The 20,288-nt window shown below is 38.9% G+C and overlaps 1 protein-coding gene across 21 annotated transcripts in view; it reads left to right on the top strand.

Annotated features, from left to right (window-relative positions):
- Positions 1-20,288, top strand: part of ACACA (acetyl-CoA carboxylase alpha) — a 280,594-nt gene that overhangs the window by 115,493 nt on the left and 144,813 nt on the right. For all 21 annotated transcript variants that reach the window (XM_058703419.1, XM_058703413.1, XM_058703420.1 and 18 more), the window contains 11 exons: positions 1,472-1,622; positions 2,566-2,669; positions 4,658-4,739; positions 5,138-5,283; positions 6,375-6,525; positions 8,239-8,373; positions 8,728-8,874; positions 9,212-9,400; positions 10,079-10,179; positions 10,871-10,959; positions 16,048-16,172. In XM_058703419.1, the coding sequence (XP_058559402.1) occupies positions 1,472-1,622; positions 2,566-2,669; positions 4,658-4,739; positions 5,138-5,283; positions 6,375-6,525; positions 8,239-8,373; positions 8,728-8,874; positions 9,212-9,400; positions 10,079-10,179; positions 10,871-10,959; positions 16,048-16,172 (1,420 nt within the window). The remainder of the gene's footprint in view (positions 1-1,471; positions 1,623-2,565; positions 2,670-4,657; positions 4,740-5,137; positions 5,284-6,374; positions 6,526-8,238; positions 8,374-8,727; positions 8,875-9,211; positions 9,401-10,078; positions 10,180-10,870; positions 10,960-16,047; positions 16,173-20,288) is intronic.

Here is a 20,288-nt window from a genome sequence, read left to right as displayed (position 1 = left end):
ATGGGATGTTACAATCCACAAGAAGACAGGCAGTAAGCAACTAAACTCAATGTAGCAAGTGCTGTCTATAATAGTGGGGTTACATAAATGCGTTATAGGAACATATAGCTGAGTCAGCTAACTCAGTCTGGGGAGACCAGGGACGGTTTCCCAGAAAGAAGTGACATCTAGACGGTTAAGAAGCATATAGGAATAAACCAGGCCAAGAGGGTGTAAAGAGGAGGATGGAGGTGGAAAACAGAAAAATGGTTTAGGCTGAGGGAATGCCTGGACCATTGGGATGATATTCCTATCACTGTCCTAATTCCACCTATACTTTTATCCCATGTCGGATTCCACGTGCCTCATGAAACCATAGGGAGGTGGATTTTCTCCCTTCTTAAAACTAGTCCAGCATTTTGCTTGTATTTCTACTGGTATTTATGATATTCTGCCATATATCTTGAAAGCAGTTATTGTATCTATATTCTCTCTCCCTTATGAGTCTAGTATGTGTCTTGAGTCTGTGAGATACCTAATTAACAACAAATTAAATATTTGTTGAAGTAAGGACCTGCCCTTTGCGAGATAGGCACTGGGCAGAAAGGTACAGGAAACGACTCACAGTATTTGAAATTTTGTTAAAATTAGATCATTTTTTAGGCCGCCTGGGTGGCTCAGTCGGTTGAGCGACCGACTTCAGCTCAGGTCATGATCTCACGGTTTGTGGGTTCAAGCCCCGCATCGGGCTCTGTGCTGACAGCTCAGAGCCTGGATCCTGCTTCAGATTCTGTGTCTCCCGCTCTCTCTGCCCCTCCCCCATTCATGCTTTGTTTCTCTCTGTCTCAGAAATAAACAAACAATAAAAAAATTTTTTTTAATTAGATCATTTTGCACCTAATTGGGAAGTAACAAAAGTAATGAGCAATTCCTTCCACAGATGTCTAAAATACAGCTTAAAAAAAAACCTCTCACATGCAGGGTCAGGCTGTTACCTGACTGTACCCAGCCTATTGTCTCGTTGTATGGAAACCTCATGAAGGTATTAGCATTAGAAAAAATGTATTGAACTATATACTTAAGTATATTTTATTCTGTGTCAAATATACTTTAATAAAATAAATAAGGTATAAGGAGGGGAGAATTATGCCCTAATCCTAGTTAGCTAGCAATAAATGAATAGAATGGTGGAAACTCAGTAAGTGAAAACTGAGGGTGGTTTGCACATAGTTTTTTCTGTACTCTACATAGTGAAAGGTGATATGCCGATGCTTTTATGGTAATATCAATCCAAACTTTGTAAGTTTACTGACTTACAAAGTCCTGTCTGGAATGCACGTGAATGAACACAAGTAACATGTGCACTGTCATTTGTGGAACTGTCTCTCTCCTCCCTCCTAAGACTCCAGAAGAATTGAAAGATTCTTTAAAATGATTGAAAAACACTAAAACACTCATTGCTGAAACAGATCTGCTTCTGTTCTTCTCCCAGAAACATGGTGGTGGCTTTGAAGGAGCTATCTATTCGGGGTGACTTTCGAACTACAGTTGAATACCTCATCAAATTGCTGGAGACTGAGAGTTTTCAGCTGAATAGAATTGACACTGGCTGGCTAGACAGACTGATAGCAGAAAAAGTACAGGTGTGTATTTCCCCACTTTGGGATTGGGTTTTTATAGGGTTGTGGTGTGATCAGTCCATGTCACTAGAGAAAATTTGATTCTAATGTAAATGATTGTTGATCTACTTGGTAAAATCCAGGAGTCAGTGCAATTTCAGCACCATCAGAGTTCTTGTGCTTGTGTTACACAGTCACTTTACGTGTTCTGGTATTATTTCCTAAAATATATTTGAGGAGAAGCGTCTAGAGATTGAAATATGTCTGTCCTCATTTGATGTTAAGTCTGCTTCAGAGTTACCCACTTTTATACATCTACCAAGTGCTGATGAGAGGGGTCTCATTTAAATCAGCAGTTACCCTTTGTTCCTGAGTCACTGGGCTATTCTAAATAAGATTTTGTATAGAATCATTAGATGCATCTAAATTATCTGAAGGTCCAAATTTTGATTATATACCATTTTTCTTTGAGATTATCAGTAGCCAGATACTTGTACCTTTTTGAATGGATTTGTTGATTTATTTTGAGAGAGAGAGAGACCAGGAGAGAGAGAGTCCCAAGCAGGCTCTGTGTGTCAGCACAGAGCCGACACGAGCTCCATCTCACAAACTGTGAGATCATGACCTGAGCTGACATTAAGAGTTGGATGCTTAACCGACTAAGCCACCCAGGCACCCCTTGAATTTATTTATGACAAAATCTTGTTTTTGAGCTCTTCTTTGATTGGTTCAGTGGAAATCTTAGGGAGAGTATAGAGAAAGATGTTTTTCATCTCTAATTCATTGAAGTCTCTATTCAAGTTCTAAAAGTAAAACGTGTTTTTATCTCAAATATCAGTTGAACAATAAGGTTGTAGATCCTCAATGCTAGCTGTTTCTTCACAGCAAATTTGGATCTGATTTAAATTGAGGGGCCATGGTGCCAAGTGACTATGCTTTTGACCTGCCCTCTTTTTCTTTCTTTCAGGCAGAGCGACCTGATACCATGTTGGGAGTTGTGTGTGGGGCTCTCCACGTGGCAGATGTGAGCCTACGGAATAGCATCTCTAACTTCCTTCATTCCTTAGAAAGGTAGGTTTTGTTTCTCATAGGCAAGCCAACCAGTGGTCCTGGTTCAAAAATCCATTTATTCTTCTCTCTATCCCTGGCAGCTTGTGAGTGGTACCTATTATTCAGTGACGATGGAGGCGAGGGCGAGAAAAGTTGTGGGAGTTTTCATGGCAAATTATTTTGGGACTCTAACTTCAGATTTTAGGAATTAACTTATCCAGAGTTAGAATGGGTTGCTTTTTAAAAACAAATCCAGCTGAAGTAAGCATTCTCTCCTGTACAAGTATCAAATGTTTCCAAATCCCCCCCCCCCCCCACCAGGGATGAAAATCTGGTATTTCCCACTAGCATTGAACCCTAAATATTTCATATATTACCTGCAACACCTTTCAGGAATTTGTAATTGAGGCTGATATTCAGGATGACCTCATGAGTCTTTCAAGTAGAGAATCAAACTGTATGGAGCTCAACTAATTTCTAACTCTGGCTCTGGACATGAGGCTCTGCCTTTGAGTCCCTGGAGGAATGGTCCAAGGGGCTAATCATTTTAAAGCACTTTAATCATAGGCACTGTGTTTCCTTCTATGTTATTAGACTTCTATCAGCTTTCTTTTAAGGTGTCTGAAAGGGAGAAACAAAATTGTCACAATTGAACTGAGATTGCAGTTATTCAAGTCTTAATGATAAATATCTTTCATTGTGTTGCTTTCATGCACTAAAACCTTCAGCAGCTCACATTACCCTTGTGTATTAAATCTAAATCCTTCAGTGTGACTTTCAACTCCCTATACACTTTGGCCCCTTTCTACCAGTCCAGTTTTGCAACATGCAATCTCATGTTCCTCAACATGCAATCTTTAATCTAGTTAAATGGTTTCCTTACTAGTGTACAAATGTGTCACACATAAAATCTCCTCTGCAAGCTTCCCTCCACCTTTTTAATGCTAGTTATTTTTTATTTATTTTTAAAACCTGTATTTTGAAATAATTTGATTTAGAGTGGCATGAATAGTACAAATAACCTCTGTATATTTGTACAGATTCATCAGTTATTTACCTCTTGCCTCACTTGCTTTATCACTCCCTTTTTCTGTTGTCAAAAATCTTTCTTGATAATATTTCCCTCCTTGGCAATGTCCTTCCCTTTCCCCTGAACCCAGCCATGGCCTATTGCCTTTTTTTTTTCTTTTACTACCCCAAATGAAGTCCCAGTTGATAAGAGCAGATGAGGGTTGATTGTAGTGGAGCATTTGTCTTTTTTTAAGTTTTAATTTTATTTATTTATAATAACCAGTAATATATTCACATGGTTCAAAACTCAAAAGGCACAAAAAAGGTAGATAGTGAAAAGTTTCCTTCTTAGGTCTGTTCTTTGACCACCTAGTTTTTTTCTCTGTAGTCAACCCATGTTACCAGTTTTTTCTGTGATGTTCCAGACATATTATAAATATATATAAGCATATACACATAATATTTGTTTCATCCCACCCCCTATTTTTTTTAATGTTTATTTATTTTTGAGAGAGAGAGAGTATGTGTAAGCTGGGGAAGGGCAGAGAAAGAGGGGACAGGATCTGAAGCAGGCTCCGCGCTGTTAGCAGAGCCCAATATGGGGCTCGAACTCACAAACTGAGATCATGACCTGAGCTGAAGTCAGATGCTTAACCAACTGAGGCACCCAGGAGCCCCTCAACCCCCTGTTTTTTAAAAACACAAATAGTAGCATACTCTGAAACTGTTCACAATTTCACTTACCCTTTTCATTTAATGGTATAATTTGGAGGGTAGTTCATATTAGTACATAAATGTTTTCATCTTTTTGATGGCTGTATAATATTTCATTATAAGGCTTTTTCATAATTCATGTATCAGTTGCTTACTGATGGTCCTTTAGGTTGCTTCTGGTGTTGATGTTCTAGGAAGTGCTACAATTAATAACCTTTGAGATTTCCTTATGAACTTCTAGAACTTTCTAGGAGTAGATGTGTCTCACATTGTTGTTCTTTCAGGGGTCAAGTTCTTCCTGCTCATACGCTTCTGAATACAGTAGATGTTGAACTTATCTATGAGGGAGTCAAATATGTACTTAAGGTATGCTGAACCCAACTGAAGACTACATCTTACTTTTTGTCTTTCTTTGTTAGCTTGCTTTCTTTAAAGGTCAAGATATGGGGGAAATGTTTGGTTTACTGCAGGATAGGGTATTAGTGAAATTACAGTCATTTGTGTCAGTGTTTTAGCGCTCTTCAATGTGACATATGCAGCCAAGAGATCAGGAGTCAGAGAATAACCAGACTAGGGAAAAGCACCTAGGGTCACCCTGTTAGCTTGCAACAGGGCTGAGCCATGCCCACAGATACTGATGCTAAGAGCACCTTCCTCTCTGACAGAGCTTTCTTACCTATATCTTTAAGGTACTGAAATTTTGTCTGGGGTTCCACCTGGAAGGGACACACTGACTTGTCCCTTCTGGTTCTCATTCCCTACAGGTGACTCGACAGTCCCCCAACTCGTATGTGGTGATCATGAACGGCTCATGTGTAGAAGTAGATGTGCATCGGCTGAGTGATGGAGGGCTGCTCCTGTCCTATGATGGCAGCAGTTATACCACATACATGAAGGAGGAAGTGGATAGGTAAGGGACTGTGTGAGGTCCATTTGCTGGTCATTGTATCAGCCTTTCCTCTCAGTAGTCACCAGCTCTTGGAATTTTTCAGGGCCTATTTGGGTGTAATTTTTTAAATAAAAAGAATAGTACATGTACTTAACAAAGATTTCAAGAGTACAAAAGTGTTTATTTCCAGTTAAAAACACTGTTTCTCTGCCACTCCAATGTGAGTAGAGAATGAAAAATAAGTTCTCATCTTTTCAATCAACCACTGTTAACAGTTTATTTTTGCAGAAATTTTATGTGGATATATAATTTTTATATATGTACATACTGTGTTTTTCTTTTGCATACACTCACAAGTAAAAATAACCTTTAGATACTGTTCTGCACTTTCTTTTTTTCCTTTTTTTTAAATTTTTTTTTTTTTTCCAACATTTTTTATTTATTTTTGGGACAGAGAGAGACAGAGCATGAACGGGGGAGGGGCAGAGAGAGAGGGAGACACAGAATCGGAAACAGGCTCCAGGCTCCGAGCCATCGGCCTAGAGCCTGACGCGGGGCTCGAACTCACGGACCGCGAGATCGTGACCTGGCTGAAGTCGGACGCTTAACCGACTGCGCCACCCAGGCGCCCCTCTTTTTTTCCTTTAACAGCTACCATAGACCGTTCAACACCAGTTATTCAACGTTAGTGCGACAGTTTCATGAATTAACATATGTAAAGTGCTTAAAACATTGCCTGGGACATAATAAGCATTCAAGAAATTATTAGTTGTTATTAGTTGTTAGTTATTATATCATCATCATCTTCATGTTCTTTTTTTAAAATAGAGTTGTCTATTCTTTTCAATGGTCATATAATATTCCATTATACAGATGTACCATAATTTGACCCTTATTGAAGGAGATTTTGTCTATGTGCATTGTCAGCAAAGATGGAATGAATGTTCTGTTTTCCTGTGTGTATATAGAATAAAGTTTCCAGTTTGAGGAAGGAGGGTTGTGGGTTTTTTGTTGTGTTTTTGTTTTATTTCAGATTGACATTATTCTGACATTTTCCTTTACAACCCAAGGTGCTTTATTTATTGGCTTACATACTCCTACTTACCTCCTAGATATCGTATCACAATTGGCAATAAGACCTGTGTGTTTGAGAAGGAAAATGACCCTTCAGTGATGCGCTCACCTTCTGCTGGGAAGTTAATCCAGTATATTGTGGAGGATGGAGGCCATGTGTTTGCTGGCCAGTGCTATGCTGAGATTGAGGTCAGGGTGGTGGTGGGCCTCTCCGGGCATGGGCGGGTGGGGGGGAAGGTGGGGAAAGCATCTGCTGGGATGGACTAGGACTGAAGAGTAACAGAAAAGAAAAAGAAAGTAAAGAGCATCAGTTGGTTTAATTGGCTTATGAACATGATTTTAAAAACAAATAAAAAGCTCACAGTTTTTCTCTGACAGATGAGGAATCTCTTGCTCCAAAGATAGATACTGGGCAACAACAGTGCTTACTGGTTGGTTAAAAAGAAAAAAAAAAAAAATAAAGATAGGTGGAGTGGGGCCACAAAACAGACAAGTAATGAAATATGAATTCCAAGAGAGTTAAGCACAGAGTGCAGGGGGGGTCACTTAACCCAAATTGGGGTGCAGCTGGTGGATATGGTGGATAGTAGGGGAGGACCTCCTGAAAGAGAGGGGACTTTGAGCTTACTTTTAAAAGATGGATAGTTGGGGCACCTGGGTGGCTCAGTCAGTTGAGCATCCGACTTCGGCTGAGGTCATGATCTTGTGGTTCGTGGGTTCAAGCCCCATGTTGGGCTCCCTGCTGTCAGCACAGAGCCCACTTCATATCCTCTGTCCCTTCTCTCTCTGCGCCTCCCCCACTTATGTTCTCTCTCTCAAAAATAAAGAAACATTAAAAAAATCTTTAGGGGTGCCTGGGTGGCTCAGTCTGTTAAGCATCTGACTCTTGGTTTCAGCTCAGGTCATGATCTTGCAGTTTGTGGGTTCAAGCCCTGCATCAGGCTTTGTGCTGATGGTGCGGAACCTGCTTGGGATTCCCTCTCTCTCTGTTCTCTCTCTCTCTCTCAAAATAAATAAACTTAAAATAAATAGAAAATTATTTAAAAGGTAGATAGTAATATACCAGGTGAAGAAGGGCAGGACAAATGTTTAAAGGGAAGAACGGCGTGTACAAAGGCACAGAAGAGAGTATAGTATATTTAGGGAATTGCAAGTACATCGATATTGCTTGAGAATTGGCTAAGGTTTAATGGGAAGTGCCAAGCAAACATGCCAAGTAAGTCATCATAACTTGAGATCATGAAGGACCTTATGAGACACACTAAGACGTTTAGGCTCCCCTGGAGGCAGTGAGGAGTCATAAAAGGATTTTACATAGACAACGGATACAACGAGATTTGGGCTGTAGAATGATTGTATTTAGTGACCTCGTTGGAGATGTATAGAGGATAGGGAATTCTGTTGGGAGGTTTTTCAAGTACTCTAGAACAGGTACGATGAGGGCCTAAACCAAAGACATAGCTGGCAAGGAAGATTTTTGAGAAGTTTGACAGGGCTTGGTAATTGGTAGATAAGGGAGAAAGAAGAGTAAAGAATGACCCTCAGATTTTGGCATGGGTATCTTTGGTTGACAGACCAACACCTAGATCATGGGTATAAGGAGGCTGAACTGTTAATCAAGTCTAAGTATAAAACAAGTAAAACACAAACTATGGCAAAATCAATTTAAACATTAGAAACAAGAAATGTCGGTAGCTGTCATTAATCCCTAAAGCTAGGTCCTGAGATTTTCTAATTGCCCTCCTTCTACTTTGTTGGAGATTTCAAGGTTCTCATTATTCTGGATGGAATTAGAGATAGTGTTAGATAGGTAGACTTAGATGTTGAAGGGAAAACTAGCTTCTTTAAATCATTCATTGTAAAGAGAGGCTAAGCTGTAATTTTATTTATTTTTTGTTACAGGTGATGAAGATGGTAATGACCTTAACAGCAGCAGAGTCTGGCTGTATCCATTATGTCAAACGGCCTGGAGCAGCTCTTGACCCTGGCTGTGTGATAGCCAAAATGCAGTTAGACAACCCCAGCAAGGTCCAACAGGTAAGTAGGAGGGTACTTTTAATATTGCTCTCTAAGAGTTGATTACATGGTAGGGGTAGTTTGGAGGGGCAGATGATTTCAATGCGTAGTTTGCTAGTTTTTTCTTATGCTTTTTCCCCCCGATCTCATGCCTTGTGTTTGTGCCTATAGCATTATGGAACTAGATTTTGCAGAAATTACTACGATACTAAGATTCTATGATTTCCTCTGATGATTCCTCCATTGATTTCTCTCCTTGTAGCTGGGTATGGTAAAGAGATGTCTTGGTTTTGAATGATGACTCTAAGTTGCAGTGTGTATGTGTAACCTGACTAGAAGGTACTGGGTGACTTGATCTCTCATTGGGGTTGACAGGCTGAGCTTCACACGGGTAGTCTGCCACGGATCCAGAGTACAGCACTGAGAGGCGAGAAGCTCCATCGAGTGTTCCATTATGTCCTGGATAATCTGGTCAACGTAATGAATGGATACTGCCTTCCAGATCCTTTTTTTAGTAGCAGGGTATGAATCACTTCTCTTGGGGAAAGGGTGTACAAATAGGGTACTGTTCTCCAAGATAGTTTAAAAATCACATAAGGATTTTTTTAGAGGGAGGAAAAGAAAGCTGTTTGGCCTGAAACTCTCTCACCTTTAGTTGTGGGATGTGGAGTCTTTAAATCCTTGCTGCTTATCTGTGTCATTGACTTCACATTTAATTGGGATTTAAACCAGAGAATGAGGGCAGAGTTAGATGCCTATATTATAGTTTCATAGTAAATACTGCATGATACTGAATCCAGATATATCACTTTATTTTGGAGATGGTTTTAATTTTGTGTGGATCTTATTTCCTTCTCAGGTAAAAGACTGGGTAGAGCGGTTGATGAAGACCCTCAGAGATCCCTCCTTGCCTCTCCTAGAATTGCAAGATATCATGACCAGTGTCTCTGGCCGTATTCCCCCAAATGTGGAGAAGTCTATCAAGAAGGAAATGGCTCAGTATGCCAGCAACATCACATCAGTCCTCTGTCAGTTTCCCAGCCAGCAGGTATTTATAGAGTTACATTTCTCTACTAGCTACCAGTTCTGGAGTTCATGTTGTGGGATTCCTTCCTGCTTGGATCCTCTGTCTGGATGTTGTACTTTTGCAGTCTTAACTATTGTGCCCTTCACAAATGTGTCTCAGGATATAAGCCCAATAAAATACTATATGTGAAGTGTAAAAGTATTTGTGATTATAAGAAAAAATCTTTTACTTAATAGAGGTTTATTCTTGGGCCTATGTCCTAATTAGAGGAATTTTGTGAATTTAAAGTAGAGGGATATTTGTAGTTTTATTAGCAGCAACTTCTTACTACCCCAGCAGCATGCTTATTTTTTGCCTGTGAAGCTAATTTACATGTAGAGAGTTAAGGTAGGCAAGTGAGGAATAAAGTTTGAACCTTGACTGTGAACATATCTTGCCTGTCAAGGGCCTCTGGTAGGATGGTAGCTTTTGTGTTACACTCATTAGTTCATCTAGGAAAGTGTGAAAAGAAATAAAAGTTGCTTGCTTATTTAACACAAGCCTCTAAACTATGCCCAGTAACTTCCAGCTGCTCCCAGCATGTGAAAGATGGAAATTTTTGTGTTATAATTAAGATTACTGGTGGTGATGCTACACAGGCTAATGCTTTAGGTCGCTTTGTTGGGTTTGGCTTCATTTTTTTTCCTCTTTCTTCTTTAGATTGCCAACATCCTAGATAGCCATGCAGCTACATTGAACCGGAAATCTGAACGGGAAGTTTTCTTCATGAACACTCAGAGCATTGTCCAGCTGGTACAGAGGTAAAGTTAATGTGATTCCCAGGATACACAGGATTCCTAGACCTGTTCATACCCATACCTTCCTTTATTCTAAGTACGCACCAAGAGATTTATCTCAGGTTTGACTTATTAGAAAGCACTTGTGTCTTGGGAAATATAGGTATTTTCTAAATACCTTAGATATCTAAATATCTTAAGACTGTGAGCTAAAATATTTCTGATGACTTTTGTGTTCTCCATCTTTTTGTGAATTATTAAAGCATAGAAATTTCATTGCTTTTTTTTCCTGGTAATTTTGATGAAACTCTTAATTTTTCTTCTGGCACAAGGCTAAGTAAGACATTCATTCTTCTTAGCTTCCATAGCCAACTATTGGACTGAAGGAACATTCACAGAACATTTTCAACTCTAAGATGCTCATAAATTTTTCAGATATCCCTGAGCCATTTCAGGAGTATAATGATCATTTCTACATAGCAGTGGGAACTGAACCAGGGTGTTGTTCAGTAGGGCTGTCAAGTGGTTTTTGGTTTTGTTTTGTTCTCCTTTTTTTCTTTCCTTTTATATAAAACAAAAAAACCCACAAAAACTCTTGTCTATAGGCAGATTTCTGAGGCTTAGAATTTAAGCTCTGGGCTTATTTAAATAGTCTGTTATTCTAATAGTATTAGCCTGTCCAGTTTTTCAGTGGACATTTTTTCTGCTTGCCTAGGTACCGAAGTGGCATCCGAGGCCACATGAAGGCTGTTGTGATGGATCTGCTACGGCAGTACCTGCGAGTAGAGACACAGTTCCAGAATGGTAAACCTCTTCCTGAGGACTCTGTTTCTGAGAAAGCTTCCTTGTAGGACTGTGCAGCAGCAGAGCCAGTTCATCCTGTCACTAACACCTACCATTAACAAACTCTTGCCCTGTCACCACTTTCTTAAAAACTAAACCTCCATGTCCCACTAGTGCCAAAGAAAGAACAACAAAGACAGCTTGATGAGATTGCGAATCTGGTGTGCCTTCTGGGAAAGGGCTGAGATAATTTTTCTAGTAGAGATTAGTATTCCCTGTTGGTGTCTTCTTGATCTTGTTTAGTGAGAGTTGGTTGAGTCATGACCAGGCTGAAATTGAAAACTGTATCTGAAGAGCTTGCCTCTTGGCAGCTAATCCACGGATTGAACTGCAGACATGTGAAAAAGGCTCAGATTTTCCAGTACTATTCAGTGTATCATTTAGGTGGAATTTATCCCTGGCTTTCTCTGAAGAGCTTCATTAAATGATGTATGAAGTCTCTAAATGTGAAATACCTCTAGGTAGGATTTTAAAAGCTACATACTGCTGATATTGCTTCCTGCCACAAGGTGGCAGTGAAACATCATAATTAGAAATATTACTTAACATCTTATGTATTTTGCTTCCTTTTGCATCTTTTAAAGGACGGCTGTGCCACTCATAACCAGCAAAAATCCTCAAGTAAATATTAGCAAACCAAATCCATCAGTGTATATACAAAATAACACATCACAACCAAATTGTCTTTATCCTACTAATGCAAGCTTGACTAATATTGAAAAAACCAACTAATGTGATTTATTATCTAAGGGATTCAAAGAGGAAAAAACATGGTCACCTAAAGATATGGGGGAAAAATATTTGACAAAATTTAATATTCATTCATGAGAAAGTCTTGGCAAATGAAGAATAAGATGGAACTTCTTTAAACATATAAAGTTTCCCCACCAAAAAATCTGTAGGGTACCTCATGCATAATAGTAAAATTGAAAGCATTGTTGAGAGCATTCTCTTTAAGACAGGAATAAGATGAAGGCACCTGCTCTCACTGCTTCTGTTCAGCATCATACTGGATGTCATAGCCAGTGCAATAAGATAAAAAGAATTAAAAGGTATGAGGACTGGAAAGGAGTAAGGAAATAAATCTGCCACTGTTATATGTATGATATCTACCTGGAAAAGCTCAAAGAATCCATATTATTGTTGGAATTAAAGTCTAAAAAGGTTGTTGAATACAAAATTCAAATGTATGTTGAATTTTGTGTGTCTTTATAGTACAATTGTTTAGAAAAGCAGTTTAGAAAAATACGCCACTTAAAATAGCAACCCAAAATATGGAACACTAAAGAATAAGTCTAATAAATGTACAAGACTTTTTTGAAGAAAATTATGAGTGAACAGTAATGAAGATCTAAATAAGTATCATGGTCTTAGATTGGAGTGTACACCTGCAAAGTATTGATTCTCCTGGAATTCATCTGCAGATTCACTGATGTTCAGTAAAATTCCTAGTAGGTTATCTTCACGGAATTTTTCAAGCTAATTCTAAAATTTACATGAAAGGAAAGTCTGACAATAACCAGGATACTTCTTTTTTTTTTTTTTAATTTTATTTATTTTTGAATATTTATTCACTTTTGAGAGACAGAAACAGAACATGAGCAGGGGAGAGGCAGAGAGGGAGGGGGACACATAATCCGAAGCAGGCTCCAGGCTCTGAGCTGTCAGCACAGAGCCGATGCAGGGCTTGAACTCACAAACTGTGAGATCATGACCTGAGCGGAAGTCAGACGCTCAACCAACTGAGCCACCCAGGCACCCCTAACCAGGATACTTTTAAAGAAATACAAGGTGGAAGGATTTTCCAGTGAAGTATCAAGGTTTAATCTAAAGCCATATTAATGCAGAGATTGTGATATTGGTATAGGGAAAAATTAAGAGACCAATGGAACATAGTAGCCCCGAAACAGATCCACACATATATGAGTTTACATTGTAACAGAACAGGCATTTAGATCATGAGGAAAGGATAGACTTCTTTCTCATTAAATGATACTACTACAATGGCTTATTTATTTCCAAAACCAAAAAAAGAAATTGGATCTCTATCTTAAACCGTATGCATAGAAGTCAGTTCCAGATGAATTAAAGACTTAAACATGTTCTAAACAGGCAAAACTACTAAATTTTTAAGAGAATAGCCGTATGACCTCAGGGTAGGGAAGGATTTGTCATGGAAGACACACATCTAGTGTAAACCACACATCTAGTGTAAACTAGAAAGGAAAAGGCTGATGAAAAGATGCCAAAAAGAGACTGAAAACATAAGCCACAAAGTGGGAGAAGGTACTTATAAAACCTACGCCTATAATGAAAGGGGTTAGTAAATAAGTAAAAAGACAACCTCTTTGAAAAATAGGCAAAAGAAAAAAAAATAGGCAAAAGATATAAAAGGATAATTCATAAAAGGAAGGATACAAACGATCCACAAATTGAAAAGATGTGCAATCTCATTGCTAATTAGAGAAAGCCAAAAACACAATAAGATTGGCAAAAATTAAAAAATCATCTTTCACTACTTCTGTAACAGTGCAAATTTCCAAAGTGTAAACCACTTTGGAAAAGTTTGTCAGAACTTAATAGAGTTGAATGTTTTATGTATTCTTCAACCTCACAATTTTACTCTTAGATAATAAACTTTAGAGAAACTCTTACACATGTTTGTAAGGAGACATATATGGGACTATTTATTGGCAGCATTGTTCATAACAGCAAAATAGGACACCATTAGAATTACATAAGTAGAATAAATAATTGAATTTTGGTATATTCCTACAATGGATTACTATACAGCGATGAAAGTTGAGGAACCAAGTTATACATATGAACAGAAGGATGTGTTTCACAAACATAATGTTGAGACATAAATGGAATAAATGTAAAGAAAAGCAAAAGAGTGAGTAACATAAAATTCAGCTTAGTAGGTATTTCTGAGGGGGAGCACATAGGATCCTTCAAAGATAATTAAAAATGTTCTAAGAGGGGCGCCTGGGTGGCGCAGTCGGTTAAGCGTCCGACTTCAGCCAGGTCACGATCTCGCGGTCCGTGAGTTCGAGCCCCGCGTCAGGCTCTGGGCTGATGGCTCGGAGCCTGGAGCCTGTTTCCGATTCTGTGTCTCCCTCTCTCTCTGCCCCTCCCCCGTTCATGCTCTGTCTCTCTCTGTCCCAAAAATAAATAAAAAACGTTGAAAAAAAAATTAAAAAAAAAAAAAATGTTCTAAGATAGATGGTAGTTATATGGGTATTTATTCTGCTGTATGTATATCTCACAACAAAAGGTTTTTAAAAATGTGGTGTCATTGCTTTCTTTCTGCTTAGTGTCTCTGCTGTCTTTTCCTGGGTAAATATTCTTTTTATCTGTCCTTGTTCTAGTAATTCCCTTTACCAAGACATTTCTGTTGTGCCTTCAAAGTTAAGTGTTGGTTGGGAAAAGTATGAATTTATATAGGACAACTAATTCTATTTTGTTCTAAATAGGTCTTATATGAAATTGTCAATTCTTAATTCAAATATATCTGAATTAAGTTCTTTATTCAGATATATTTAGTTTCATATTGAAAAAAATTAATATTTATCTTTAATATTTAAAACAGAACCGAGTTACCCTGGTTGAATGTACTCAGTATTCTAGGAATCCATAGTAATGCAGTCGAACTGTTCTGGTTTGTAATTTAAAATGGAATCTGAATTGAGATGATAATCCTTTAGTATTTTCATAATTTCATAAAATTCTGACCTTGATTGAGACTATTCAAACACTGATTCTCCTTTGCTTGGAAATTTAATTCTGGAGTAAGCTGTTTTCTGAAGAAGTGAATATTACTTCTATGCTGTTGTAGATATCACTACAGTAAACCTGATCCTTATGTTTCTGTGGCAAAACAGCTTTCCTAGACAGAACTAACCTACCCCTGGTGGCCTTATGAAGGGCCAATGAAGATGTACATAATTGTATTCTCCCTGCAGACCTTTTGACTTAATGCAAGGTTCTCCTTGATCTATGCCTTAGTTTGGATTTGGAATGGCTAGGTGTTGTTTAGCTGTTTCATGGATTCACAGGGCAAAATGTTGATTTCAGAGGTAACAACCATCCCCCTTACAGATATTGATAAGTTTGTGTTGCTTTATTTTTGAGCTAAAACTGTTCCATATAGTTAGGGGTACCTGGGTGGCTCAGTCAGTTAAGCATCCAACTCTTGATTTCAACTCAGGTCATGATCTCACGGTTTGAGATTGAGCCCCCCCATTGGGCTCTGCATTGGACATGGAGTCTGCTTGGGAGTCTCACCCTCGTTCTGCCCCCTCTTCAAAAACAAAAACAAAAACAAAAACCTGTTCCTTATAGTTAGGGTGAAACATTTTCAGTGAGTCAGACATGAAGCCAGAATCTCAAGCTGGGGCAGACTTTAAAGATCATCAAATTTAATGGTATTGACATTTCTTTTTAAGCAACAGAATCCTCTCTTCTAAGGAAATCATTTCAGGAAACTAAATGAGAGTTTAGAGTAAGGGTGAGGATTGGAATTACCACCAACAGCTCAGTCTCTAAGACAAACCTTCCCTCTACCTTTTTTGGGGGGGTGGGGGATGCAAATGAGGCTCAGAGAGGGAAAGCGATATGCCAAGAAGCACATTGGAAATTGGTAATACAGCTAGGCTTTGAGCCCAGATCTTGCACTAGATTGCCTGACTCCTACCGGCATTTCTTTTACTAAACCTCATTACCAATTCTGTACAAATCCATCCAAGAAAAAATTTTTTTTAAATTTTTTAATTTTTATTTATTTTGAGAGAGAATTCCCAAGCAGGCCCTGCACCACCAGTGCAAAGCCTGACGCAGGGCTCCATTGCACGACCACAAGATCGTGACCTGAGCCCAAATCAAGAGTCGAACGCTTAACTGACTAAGCCACCCAGGTGCCCCTATCTAAGAAAATTCTTACAATGTTTCACTGCTTATCAGGTGAATTATAGACATGAAACAAACAAATGGCATGTAAATGTGAACACTCAACCATAGATGAGGACCAGTTCTTTTTGCTGCTTGCAGGTCACTATGACAAATGTGTGTTTGCCCTTCGAGAAGAGAACAAGAGTGACATGAACACTGTGCTAAACTATATCTTCTCTCATGCTCAAGTCACCAAGAAGAATCTTCTGGTCACAATGCTTATTGTGAGTACCATTTTTCAGAACCTGTAAGGATGGTTGATGTTGTTGAGAAAACATTTCTCCTTCTGAGGTTCTGTGGTCAGAGGAAAAGCTTCTTGTCTCCTGTAATTTTGGCATGAATGGCGCTTGAGTTGTAGATGAATGGTTTCTCACCTTTACCTCTGTCCTTGACCTGAAGGAACCTACTCCTGTCAGGAAAGGATTGTTCTGGCTATTATGCATGCAATCATGCACAGGAACTCAAATCTCTTGATTCTGCTGAGAGATGCCTTGTGCTTCCTGGTGTCACTCATGACAGTAGCTTTAAAACTGAGTCTTATTTAGCCAGTATACTTTTTCTTCAGAACTCTTGTTTTTTCCATGAATGTCAGCAGTGGCTATTACGTCCCAAAACGTAAGAATGAAAAACAGTGTTAGAAATCCAGTACTGCCCCTCACACCAAAGAAATTTAAATTTATTCTGCATCTTCTTTGGTCCCTTTCTGTTTTACTTACATAGAACTCCAAGCTCAGATTCTTGTAATGGTAGTGGATGCATGCTTTTGTCCCTATAACCTCGTAATATGAGAGCTAGTAGAAAGTGGGAGTGAAAGGTGAGAATGTGAATAGAATTAATGTACATTTGACCAGTGGGTAGAATTTTTGTGAACTTAAGGATTTTTAAACACAGTATGTAAGTTCTTCATTCCTAGATTCTTCTGATTGAGTTAGTTCTTAGAATCAGAGTTTCATAGGACTATTATTAGAGTCCCCAACCCATAAACAGCTGCCTTATGGCTGCCTTTTTTGCCTTTTGGGGGGACCAAAGTACCATTTTACTCCTAGAGTTTCCTCTCTTGTCCCTTTGTGGAATTGACATTTTTGGTACCTTAATTCCATTCTTTCTTCTTGGAGGGGGAAAAAGAAAAACTATAAATTGCCACTGCTGTTTTTTTATTCCATAGTTTAGAATAAAGGGAAACTACCTACCTCACATTTGTGTTTAACAACAGTGCCACAACTTCATGTCTGCCTAGCTGGTTAACTCTCAAGGATATAACATTTTTTTTTAGAATAGCTACCTTTAAAAACATAATTACAAAGAGAGTTCATTACCTTTGCTACCATAGAATGGCTAGATGGTGGGGAAATCAGAAGATGCATTTGAAAGAAAAAATATATATCAGCAGTATAAAATATTTCAACTTCCCCAAGTGACAGGTTTCAGCAAAGAAGTGCTATTATCTATGGTACTTTGATGATTTTTTTTTCAATCAAAAGAAGGAAGATATCTGTGACTAGTTAGATTTTTTTTTTAATTTTAACATAAGGATTGCTAATTCTCATTTGGATAAAACAAGACTTTGCAGCAGAAAAGGGTAATGAGGAGGGAGTGGAAGAATCTCTCAGTTTGGACCTAAAATGGGGTGTATTTGCCTTTTTAGGGAGCTAATGATGGTGAGTTTTCATTTTATTATGATTACCTTTTTAAGGACTTAACAGTTTTCTGCACTAAAAATAGACCAAAGCCCAGAATCCTTGGAGCAGCAGAAGAGTAATGATCGTCCAAGACTGTCGCTGGGTTTCTTAAATTCTAATTTGTAAGATATAGGGGCTCGGCTCGCTCTTTTTGCGGAGTGATTGTAAGTAACGCTTGCCTTAAGAATCTCATTATTGGAACACGGAGCCATATTTCCTCTGAGAATTCTGGAGTAGCTTTGAGCCGGGGCTGTTCATTTCTCAAGTAATCATGCTGGTGTGATGGAGAGAGAAAATGGCAGCTGTTCGGAGCTAAGGCCTTCAATTTTCTTCAGAGTCCAGTCACTCAAGTGTGTAATTACACGGGGGGTGCTGCAGAGGCGTTGGGGCCTGTCAGAGAACTGGTTTGAGGCTTTGCTTTCTGCTTTTGCCAGTCAGGACAGGCAGAAGCCAATGGGACTCTGACTTGCTGCTGTTCTTTTTTCCCCACCTTGTCATCCTGATTACTTCTTACCTGCATGGATAGTACCCAAACTTTCTTCCCAACAGGCTGAGCTCTTTGGAGAAAAGAGCTGTTATTAGTGTTTGGGTTTGGATGCATAGGACGGTGAGCAGAGGAAGAGTTGGGGGGGGGGGGAGGAGGAGGAGGAGGGGGACAAGAAGAAAGGTTGAAGATGTGAACCAGAAAGATGGATTTGTCCTTTTCTTTATTTTGGCATTTCACATTTTTCTTTAAAAAAACAAACCAAAACTCAGTAAATATAGTAGGATCTATAGGCTTTCATATCATTGAGTTTCTTTTGAAATATCAGCTGCTTTCACCTCATCTTAGAGACTTGGAAATCAAGAAGTTAATTGATTTCTCAGCTTGAGCTGAGAGCCAGGTAGCCGTGTCATGTGCAGCCGGAATGAAGGCTTCAGAGGTGCTCCTTTCCAATGTGATATTGCTGGATACCAGGTGTGGGTTTCCTCATTCTTTCTTTGGTAATGGCAGAGTCTCACTGCCATCACCCCATCCTACATCTGCATGAATGTTGGTAGCTGATAAGAGCTATCTTACTGGTTTGGATCACTCTTTCCTTGGGTCTCACTGTCTTACAGATACCACCTGGACATGGTAGCATTGGAATTCCACAGCTTGTGTTCTCTGCCACTTCCCCTTTCTTTGCTTACCTTGGCTTCCTGATTGATGGTTATGTGCCTGGCATTTCAATCTTTTGCTTTCTAGAAGCAGGAATGTTGATGGTGTGCTTTGCTGAGCTAGATGATGATTTCTGGGGCTTTTGAACCTAGAGGGAGGGATCAAGACAATCAGGCTTCTGTGAATCAGTGTTATGAAATGTGGGCTGCTTCAAGGAACCCCTCATCCCCTCCAGGTATTAGCATAGCTTGCCTAGTAGTAGCTTGCCTCAGGCAACTTGCCTCTTGAGCAAATTTGTTCTAATCTTTTACCCTATCTGGAAAGCAGAATATCAAGTAAAATGCAAAAGTCCATTTGGAGGAACACGGTGCCTCGATTAAAACCAAAGTCTAGAAGACCAAATGTATTTTTTGAAAACTCTTTTTACTTCTTAAATTCAATTTCATAGGAAAAAGCTTGGAAATACTATTTATGTTTACTTAGAGATAGTTAAAGAGACTCTAGCCAAATTAGGCAATTTGGCGCCAATAAAAATAATCAACATTCTTATAGCTGTCCAGATAACAAAGTACATGTTCCATAGCCATCTTGATGCTGAGTAGTCCTCCCCTCACTACTTATATGTTATTTCTGGTATGGTCCACATGAATATAATGTAAACCATGCTTCCTAATGAGTAGTGCTATGCCTGTGAACCTTGATTTGGTTTTAACTGGGAGCCTTTTCTTCTTCTTCTTAACATAACTGCAAATAATTTTATCCAATGTGTCTTAGTGAGTCCTAGTTTACTGAATACAGGTGATATTAACAATTTCTTGTTCAACCTGTCCTGTGACATCCTTGGAATTACAAAAAGTCCAGCTGTGACTGGAAGAAGCTACCAGTCCATTGCTGATTTTGGGATTAGTGCCTCACCTACCTGAACAATTGTTAATGTCTTGAGAGCATTACACATTAGATCACATTCCATTCTGAATTGTCTTCAAATCATAGGTTGCTAAGATCAAGTTGGATTATTTTGGGCTCTTCTGGCAGTCAGCTGCATAACTTTGGTTATGGTTTTGACACTTAAGCACATTTGTTATATTTCTGTACATCAGAAATATTCCCTGCGGTTAGCCACCATCCAGGTTAAGAATAAATACAAGAAATAAATGTGTGATACCAATCTTAACCATTACTGAATAATTATTTTCACTTTGGCCTGCAGATTTATGCAAGTAACCTGTAATCCCAGACTCAGCAGGTAGGCTCGTTAAAAAAACCTCTTTATATTGAGGAAACACATCTGCTGACTGAGTCACCATTTAATGTCATTGTTATAAAATGTTCACCAGAATTAGATGGTGATGTTGGGCCTCCCAAAGGAAGCCTGCTTCTAGTCTAGAGGGCCATAAACTTCCTTTTGGATGTTTGTATCTTCGGATTGTTGGTTCTGATAGGTAGAATTGTCTTCAGTGTCTGGTGGTTTCTTTTAGGACCTGAACATACCTGGTCTTTCTTGTCCAGACCAAGGACAA

This window comes from Neofelis nebulosa, chromosome 16 (genome assembly GCF_028018385.1).
Source record: "Neofelis nebulosa isolate mNeoNeb1 chromosome 16, mNeoNeb1.pri, whole genome shotgun sequence".
NCBI lineage: Eukaryota > Metazoa > Chordata > Mammalia > Carnivora > Felidae > Neofelis > Neofelis nebulosa.
The sequence above is the reverse complement of the archived record's forward strand: the minus strand, read 5'-3'. Positions and strand labels throughout refer to the sequence as shown.